Source organism: Andrographis paniculata, unplaced genomic scaffold (genome assembly GCF_009805555.1).
Source record: "Andrographis paniculata isolate CXL003 unplaced genomic scaffold, ASM980555v1 Contig62END, whole genome shotgun sequence".
NCBI lineage: Eukaryota > Viridiplantae > Streptophyta > Magnoliopsida > Lamiales > Acanthaceae > Andrographis > Andrographis paniculata.
The window spans coordinates 4086452-4095937 of record NW_026137598.1 but is presented as its reverse complement, the minus strand read 5'-3'; the positions used below and the strand labels follow the sequence as shown (position 1 = coordinate 4095937).

General features: G+C 35.7%; 1 protein-coding gene across 1 annotated transcript; it reads left to right on the top strand.

The window, feature by feature from the left end:
* Positions 1–333: 333 nt before the first annotated feature.
* On the top strand, positions 334–8309 carry LOC127261018 (methionine S-methyltransferase-like). The gene is made up of 12 exons (XM_051289143.1): positions 334–717; positions 1814–2007; positions 2113–2319; positions 2461–2556; positions 3344–3532; positions 3609–3797; positions 3904–4140; positions 4767–4901; positions 5691–6005; positions 6135–6314; positions 6639–7601; positions 7723–8309. Exons 1-12 carry the CDS (start codon positions 468–470, stop codon positions 8026–8028), a joined length of 3261 nt encoding a protein of 1086 aa, XP_051145100.1. The 5' UTR covers positions 334–467; the 3' UTR covers positions 8029–8309.
* The last annotated feature ends 1177 nt before the right edge of the window (positions 8310–9486 follow it).

Genomic DNA, 9486 nt, shown 5'->3' with positions numbered 1-9486 from the left:
ATGTCATTCAATATTATAATTATTAATTTTAGTCTTATTCAAAAAAATTTATTCATTGGTCTCACTCAAACGAAAATTTATCAATAAGTGTCTCGGACGCGAGTCACCTTAGGAGTCTGTTCAGTCCCATAAACCATTTTGAAAATAAAATTGATAAATTTTTGTTTAAATAAGACTAAAATTAATAAAAATTTTTGAATGATATAAAAGTATATATATTTTTGAATTAAATAAAATGCATGTATATACATAAACATATATATAACGTGTATATATATATATATATATATTGTAATAAAATATACATGTAGCCAGTCCAGTCCATTCCATAGATACGGATACGGTAGCCTGTGTAGGGTGTACACCACACTGCCTTCCGCCTTTGCTTTGCGGTGCTGTTGGTCGAATCTCCAAGGGTTAACCTCTGGTTATCTCTGCTTTCGGCTGTGCCTTCCAAGACGGACGGGATGGGAGCGACGAAGGGATCATCGGTTGGATCGGTGGAGGAGTTTCTCAAGCAGTGCCAGCAATCTGGCGACTCCGCCTACGCCGCGCTCCGTTCGATCCTGGAGCGCCTCGAGGACCCGGGCACCCGAGTTGAGGCGCGGATCTTTCTTGCGGAGATCCAGAGACGCTTTGAATCCAAGGGAGAAGCCGAGCGGTGCCTCCAGGACTACCATTTTCAGATTCAGGACTTGCATCTGGAGCAAAACGAAGGTCAGTATCGAACCTGCATTTGCAAAGTTGTGTGGGATTCTTTCTGTGTCTTATATGTTGGTATGTGTCTGTACTTTAGCGAGGAATATTCGATTGACGAAATAGAATAAGCGTGATCTTTTTTGGATTGGTCGGTAATGGCTTAGAGGAAAGTTTTGATCATCAAAAAATGAGAAAAGGACAAGTAATCTCTCGGTGTTTTTTTAGAATTCAACGATGTTGACACTCGCTGTATATGTAGCTTGTTAATTTTCTACTTTGAAATAAGTGGGTGATCAGAAAAAGTGATTCCAAATGCTACAGCTGCTGTAGACCTTCTGTCGATGGTTTAAGTCGATCTGCGATATGCTCGCACAGTTCGAAAACTATCCGCTTTACGAAGATCCTATTGTATCCCGGAAGCTCGCAACAAAGCTGAAATGATTTTTCATGATCAGAATTGAAGTTTTGCCATTTTTATTTATTTATTTATTTATTATTATTATTTTATATTAGAATGTTCAACCTTCCCCATAATCTGCTCTTGTTGTGATTCTTGTGATAAAATTTATTATATTTCTATTATACTTGTTCGAAAGGATGAAACATGCTCCTTAGCATTTATCCCTAACAATTGATATAACGCTTATCAACCCATTTAAACCTCTGGATATTAATGATTTAGTTATTTCATGACAAATAACTTGTAATTCTCTCTTATCAGAGTACTGTTGAAGCGTGAGTTCATCTAAGTTTTGATTACATTCTGGTAAATGCTCTTCAGATGAGTTCGACAGTGTCTCTTATATATGAATATGATTACTGAGATCTTCCACGTGGCAGCCGATTGTTGAGTAAAAATCACTTCAAATTTCCAATATTGGAGATGGCATCAAAAGTCATAATTTGGAACAAAAAAAGTTGAGAATCGTTTTATTTGCCTAATGTGTTTCTCTTATTTCTTTATTGTCTCATCTGTAACCAATATTATTCTCTTATCTTAATTTTGTTTTCATGTATCAATTAGTCAATGCTTGCTTGTCTATTGGAAACAAATTTTTCCCAATTGCTTTGTACTATCTAGCTGCATTGATGCGTTTCTTTCAACGAGCTATAGGTTCCCAGAAGAGAACAAAACTCACAACAATAGTAATTCCCAGTATCTTTGTGCCCGAGGATTGGTCCTTCACCTTCTATGAGGGACTCAACAGGCATCCAGATTCCATTTTCAATGACAAGACAGTAGCTGAGCTTGGCTGTGGGAATGGTTGGATATCTATTGCAATAGCAGAAAAGTGGTCACCCTTGAAGGTCCATGATGTCTCAATTTTATTTTGAATGAACACTTTTTTGAAATAAAGCCTTGAGAAACAATTGCAACAATGTTTCGTAATGCTCTCTACCACTCTTTTACAGGTCTATGGGCTTGATATTAATCCAAGAGCAGTGAAGATTTCTTGGATAAACCTATATTTAAATGCTTTGGATGAAAAGGGCCAACCCGTATATGATAGTGAGAAAAAAACTTTACTTGACAGGGTTGAATTTTACGAATCTGATCTGTTGTCTTACTGCAGAGATAATCAGATTGAACTTGAACGAATTGTTGGATGCATACCACAGGTAATATCTTAAATGCCATGAAATCTTGCTCCTATGTTTTGCAAATGATCATTCTCCCAACATCCAGGGAGATTAATAAGCCTTTCATTTGCTATGGGCTGTTTTGGCTTTCCGATTATCTCATTTTGTTTTGTTATGCAGATCCTTAATCCTAATCCCGATGCAATGTCCAAGATGATAACAGAAAATGCTAGTGAAGAATTCTTGTATGCACTGAGCAATTATTGTGCCCTCCAGGTTGGATATTTTTTTTACTTAACCCTATTTCCATATCACAAAGCCAAATAGCTTCTAAATCTTTGGCTGAAGTATATGAACATATCAGATACATCATTATGTGGCTCTGCGAACTCCGTGATACTTGTATAGAACATTTTGAAAGGCAGCTCCATGGTTTCATTCCAATTGGAATGACATATAGACTCCTGAGGCTGTCTTCTTTCTTTCTAATGTCTTTTTTCCCCCTTTTTATGAAGAGTTTCAGTCCATTCAGTGAAAAATTTGGAATGCTTTTAGCTGAGTATCTGATGATGACTTGTTAATTCCTTTTCAATAGTGTGATATCGTAGTTTCCATACATTATCTTATGATTTTTCCTGCAATTTCCCTTCCATCAAGAAAATATACTCATGGAAATCTTATCTAGGTAAGAAGCAACCGGATAGAATCTCCAGCCTTTGAATGAATTAAAGCAGAAGCTTTCAGGAACTAAAATCTTACTGTATTAAATCTAGGCACCTTGTTACTATGAGAACTCTTTTATCTTTATGTTCCAGTAGACCTTACAAATTCCACCTCTATTTTTGGAACATTATCTGGCTTGCCAAGCTGCTCTGTCATATTACCTATTCCGTTATTATTCATTATTCTAGCTACAGTTTTATGTTTGATTGAGGTAACAATCTTTTTCGTACAAACACTGGCAGAGCATTCATTCAACTTCCGAGGCATTATTATATGCTAGTTCATGAATTAGAAGAGCTGCTTTTGGTTGTTATTAAGTTGTTTTTTCTTTTCATGTTAGGGCTTTGTTGAAGATCAGTTTGGGTTAGGGTTAATTGCTCGGGCTGTTGAAGAAGGGATATCTGTTATAAAGCCGCTGGGAATTATGATCTTCAATATGGGAGGCCGACCCGGACAAGCTGTATGTAAACGCTTGTTCGAGCGCCGAGGTCTGCTTGTTGACAAGCTTTGGCAGACTAAAATCCTTCAGGTTCTACTATAACATTTGCTTTATAAAGTCCACAAAAAAGTGTCTTGTGTACCTTTTTTGACATCTTCTCTTGCAGGCTGCTGACACTGATATTTCAGCATTAGTTGAAATTGAAAAGAATAGCCCACATCGATTTGAGTTCTTCATGGGCCTTGTAGGCGACCAACCAATATGTGCTCGAACAGCATGGGCATATGCAAAATCTGGTGGTCAAATTTCTCATGCATTATCAGTATATAGTTGTCAACTTCGTCAACCTAATCAGGTATGGGAAATTATTTGTACACCTGTGTGACAAGAACATATACTTTCATAAGAACACCGGACTATCTATGGTGAAATGAAGCAGTACTAATTATGTCGTGTGACAGGTAAAAAGAATTTTTGAGTTTCTCAAAAATGGATTCCATGATATCAGCAGCTCTTTGGATTTGTCATTCGAAGAAGACTCCGTTGCAGATGAGAAAATCCCATTCCTGGCTCATCTTGCTGACGTCTTAAAAGAAATTTCATTCTTCCCATATGAACCACCTGCTGGAAGCAGAAGATTTCGTGGTTTTATTGCTGGGTTTATGAGATCATACCATCACATTCCACTCACAGTAGATGTAAGGGACTCCTCTCTTAACAGCGTTATCTGAAATTAATTGGATTGTGTGTTGTTCGTTTTCTGTAATCATCTGTAGATATCTTATCTTAAAGAAATATAATGCGAATTTCATCATTAAAAGCAACTTAATGATACACCCATGATCCATATGTTCTTACATTTATTTGAGTGTTCAAAAATGGAACCAGATCCTGTGTGTTTTTATCTTCCTTAGCAAGTGAAGCAACACATTCGTTGAGAGAAGCATTTATTTTACACTGTTTACACATTATTTCAGAAAGCATGGTGAGATTTTAATATTCCCATCCATGTGACTCTGATTACTTGCCTTACACAATAGATTCATGCATGGAATTGTATTGTGGGAAATCTACTTTTTTATATTCATCAAAAGAAAGGAAAAGTCAATTTTATCTTCTCCTTACATTCCTTATGAATGGAATATGTATATGCATATTTCAATCTATGCCCAAATACCTTAACAATTATGCATCTTTTGACTTGAATTGACATTTTCCTTAATGTCTCTCTCTTGTTCATTCCATGTTTTTTGTATGCTTACAAATTACAATATTATTGAATGTCTAATTATTTCACCTTTTTTTTTTTTTTTTGGTGGGCTAGAATGTTGTTGTCTTTCCATCAAGGTCTGTGGCAATTGAAAGTGCTTTACGTCTGTTGTCTCCACGCCTCGCCATCGTTGATGAACAATTGTCCCGGCATTTACCAAGGCAATGGCTGACATCTCTTAATATTGAGGTATTGTGATTGGAAAATCAATTTTCTTCACCACTTTGCTTCAACAAATGTATACTGTTTATTTCCACTTTAATCCTCGTGCATTTCATTTGGAGATTTGTGCAATAGAGAGCAGAGAGACTTGTGGAACTTATAGCTGCTTGTTTCTCAGATAAATAATAACGTTAAATTTACATTTAAAAAACCCTTGCATTCCTATGCAAACTGAAGCATAGATACAGGACATGCAATGTGCTCAATATGAGAAGATCATAAATTGCTAATTTGTAACAAGGCCTGCATTCCATCTATTTGCATGGCTGGATTATCTTTACCCATTATTTCTGACAACATGCTGTTGACTTGTAGTTTTTTTACTGACAATATGTAAATAATGTTCTGGTGTTCATTTGATATCAAATATTTGCTCGAGAGGAATCACATTTCAGGATCAATTACTCAACCTCAGATTTGGTATAGCCAATGCTGTCACTATGTTTCGATTGGGGTGCAGGAGGGGGTGAATTATTGCTATTCTCTAGCACTTCTCTAAATCTGAACCCTTATTTACTGCTGTCATTGGTTTTGGGGTTTTCTATGAACTTGTCAGTCCGTAATATACTAGAAAAGAAACTCCCAATGATATATAAATATTTTGCATCGCAGATTCTTCTAGAATTCCTTGCACTGATCATTCTCATCCTCATTCTAAATGTTTGGCCTCGAATCATTTGAGAACTTGTGAGATTGTGGGATAAAATTCGTTGACTATTGGACATTTTTTCTTCAACCCTTGTAATTTATCTGCAGAAGAAAGAAGGTGGCGTGGAGGAAGCAATAACAGTAATTGACGCTCCACGACAGTCTGATTTAATGATAGAGCTGATCAAAAAATTGAAGCCAGAGGTGGTAGTCACTGGGATGGCCCATTTTGAGTCAGTCACAAGTTCTGCATTCCAGCATCTTTTAGATGTCACAAGAGAAATTAAATGTCGATTATTCTTGGATATATCAGATCACTTTGAACTATCTAGCCTCCCCAGTTCCAACGGAGTCTTTAAGTATCTAGCTGGAAGTACTCTTCCTTCACATGCATCTATTGTATGTGGCTTACTTAAAAATCAGGTATACATTTACCAAAGTAAAAATAACTCAGCTTTTATGATGTTAATGGTACTTATTAACTGTTTTGTACATGTTAGCAGATTCATCCTCAGGCGATATATGCTAATTTACGAACACTATTCTTTCCAGGTTTATTCTGATTTGGAAGTTGCATTTGTGATAACCGAGGAGGAGGCAATGTTTAAATCCCTATGCAAGACTGTGGAGCTTTTACAAGGAAATACTTCTATAATTAGTCAGTACTACTATGGTTGTCTTTTCCATGAGCTTCTAGCTTTCCAGCTTGCTGATCGACATCCACCTCTACAGGTTATATACATAAAATGACTGATTTATATCACAAGTTAGCAACCTTGGCTACCTTTATGTTAAAAATTGAATCCCAAAGAACTAACTAAATGAGGTTTCTACTGTAGTCTCTTTTAACTACAAAATCGCTCACATTATATCTTTGGCCTTCTTGATATTAACTTGACAGGATTCATGAATAGTGACATTCCAATTATTATTTGAAAACTACCCCTCACCATTTTACATAATCCTTTTTCCGATGCTTATTACTGGATTAGATCTGCCAAATTATTCTACAGATTCTGGATAATCTAACCATGTGTGGTGTTTTCACATTTCCAGAGAAGTGGTGAGAAGACCAAGGTTTCTGTGGTCGATCACATTAGCAGTTCTGCAGTTTCCGTACTAGACAATGCTGAGTTGGCTGCAAATGAGCTCAATGAATCTTCCTTGGTTCATATGGATGTTGATCAAAGCTTCTTGCCCATGGCAAAACCATTCAGGGCGGCCATCTTTGAGAGTTTTGCAAGGCAGAACATAACAGAATCCGAGACTGACATTACCACAAATATTCAACAATTGGTTAGCAGGAGCTATGGCTTTCCATCTGGCAGCGACACTGAATTCATATACGCACATTCTACAGTGGCACTTTTCAGCAAGTTGGTGCTCTGCTGCGTCCACGAGGGTGGAACCCTCTGCTTTCCAACTGGTTCAAATGGAAATTACGTATCGGCTGCGAAATTCTTGAATGCAAAAATTGTAGATATCCCTACCCATCTGGAAACCCGATACAAGTTAACAGAGAAAACACTCGGAAGTGCATTGGAGACTGTCAGTAAACCATGGGTCTACATTTCAGGTCCCACTGTCAATCCTACAGGCCAGATATACAGCAATCAAGAGATACGTAAGCTATTATCTCTGTGCGCCAAGTTCGGAGCGAGGGTGATCCTAGACACCTCATTCTCGGGTGCAGAATTTAACTCCAAGGGACATGAAGACTGGAACTTGAGAGCTACTCTGGATGAACTTTCGTCGGCTAATTCCCCTTTCTGCGTCTCGCTTCTTGGGGGTCCATTTTCTAAAATCCTGCCCGGTGGGATTGGATTTGCTTACCTTATTATTAACAAGTCTTCTCTGGCAGAAACATTCCATAGCTTTGCAGGGCTATGCAAACTGCATGGAACTACTAAATACACGGTCAAGAAACTTCTTGATCTTCAAGACCAGAAAACAGATCTGCAGAATTCCATTTCGGAGCAGACGCAAATCTTGGGAAATAGATACGAACAACTGAAGCAGGTGAAGTATTCATTTTTAAGCTTATTTGTATCCATAGCACACTTAAAAAATTTACAGCATCGCCTAAACTTCCAGGCAGTCTGTAAACTAAAGTTGATTTTTGGAAAATTTTGTATAACAGAGGCTGGAAACGTGCGGTTGGGAGGTGCTTGAAGCTGAAGCTGGCATATCCATTGCAGCAAAGCCGTGTGCGTATCTGGGGAAGACTATGAGAATGAAGGACGAAAATGGGAAAAGCTGGGAAGTGAAGGTGGACGAGAGAAACATCAGGGAAGCTATGATGCGGAGCACGGGGCTGTGCATGAACAGCACGGAGTGGACGGGAATTCCCGGGTACTGCCGCTTCACGACGGCGTTGGCGGACGATGATTTCAACAAAGCACTGGAATGCATCTCCAAGTTCAAAAGCTGGATGATCAACGGTTAGTTTAATTTGTTTGTTTGTTGATTTACACTTTAACTGAATGCTGTTTTACATGCTGCCTGCCTGCCTGCCTGCTTGCTTGCCTGGACTTGATATCAATTTATCTTGATCGAAGACACTGATTTATGACTGCAATTTGTCTATTTGTGTGTTAACTGTTAATTACTAGTATTATATGGAGTAGTAACTAATTAAGGCTCAAGTGTGTGTGTTTAGTCGTAGGGCATGGATTAGCTGCTACTGACATGTATTAATACATATTTCAATATATTTATAATTCAATATATGCTATCTTATAACATAATACTCCCTAGGTCCACTGATAAAGTAAATATTTACTTTTTGTGCGGCGTTTAAGAAATAATAGTATTTTAATTATAGTGGATAGTTAAAAGTAATGTAATAATATTTTTGCCTTAGTTTTTTTTTTATTTTTTATGTAAAAGTAACGATGTGATATAAAGTAAGTATTTATTGAAAAAGAGTGAGGTATTTAATGAAATATTTACTTTGTAAGGAAGTATATGATAATGTCTATATATATATATATATAGATATAGATATATGCTGCACAGGATCTGCAGCCTTAGTAGTTCGTAAATAATTAGATTTAGCATTTAGGGTGATAAATGGTTAGGTGTGTGTTGATCCAATGTTAATTACTCCTTATGATGAAGCTCCATAATGTCCATTTGTGAGCATTAATCCCTGAAAAATATATCATTTGCTTATTCCACGGACTTTTAGAAATATTAGTATTATATTGGAATAAAGTAGAAATAAAGGTAAAAAAACTAAAGTAACCGATATAAATGACATATAAATGACATTTGTACAGTTACTAAAAAAAAAGAAATGGAAACGGGACGGACCAAATGAAAAAATAGATAGATTGTTAACGACAGATGAGCATTAATTTACAAACAAGGGTGTGTATTTTTTCAAAAAATAAAAAAAATATATATATATTTTTTAAAAAAAATTAATATATTATACATAATTTTAATTTTTATATTATCTATTTAATTCTCTATTATTTCATGCAAATAAATATCATTTGAAATGATTTTACAAAACAAATACATCTCTTTCCAAATTTTGAAATATAAAACAAGACAAAAGAGCATACCCTGATTTTATTTTATTTTTTTAATTATTAATATTTCTTTTATGATTTTATATAAAATGAATTTATTGAATATAACTTTTTTAAAATAATGCTACTATATTAAAAAATATAAAATACTAAATAAAAATTTTAAAAGATATTTAAAAATATTGAATGGGGATCTTGCTATCCATCCATTTGGTATTTGTTTAGATGCGGTTTGAGATTGGTTTATAAGTAGTTTAAGGGTTTATTTTTTTAGCATTTCAAATTAAAAATTAACACTATTTATTATATATAATTTTCAATATAAAATACATAATTTTTTCTTACAAAATATTACATAAAAAAAA

Excerpts from the sequence above, each read along its gene's own strand:
- LOC127261018 (XM_051289143.1), top strand. The coding sequence starts at position 468 with ATGGGAGCGACGAAGGGATCATCGGTTGGATCGGTGGAGGAGTTTCTC. Across the intron at positions 2,320-2,460 it reads TTGTTGGATGCATACCACAG|ATCCTTAATCCTAATCCCGA; the intron begins GTAATATCTTAA and ends TTTGTTATGCAG. Across the intron at positions 2,557-3,343 it reads GCAATTATTGTGCCCTCCAG|GGCTTTGTTGAAGATCAGTT; the intron begins GTTGGATATTTT and ends TTTTCATGTTAG.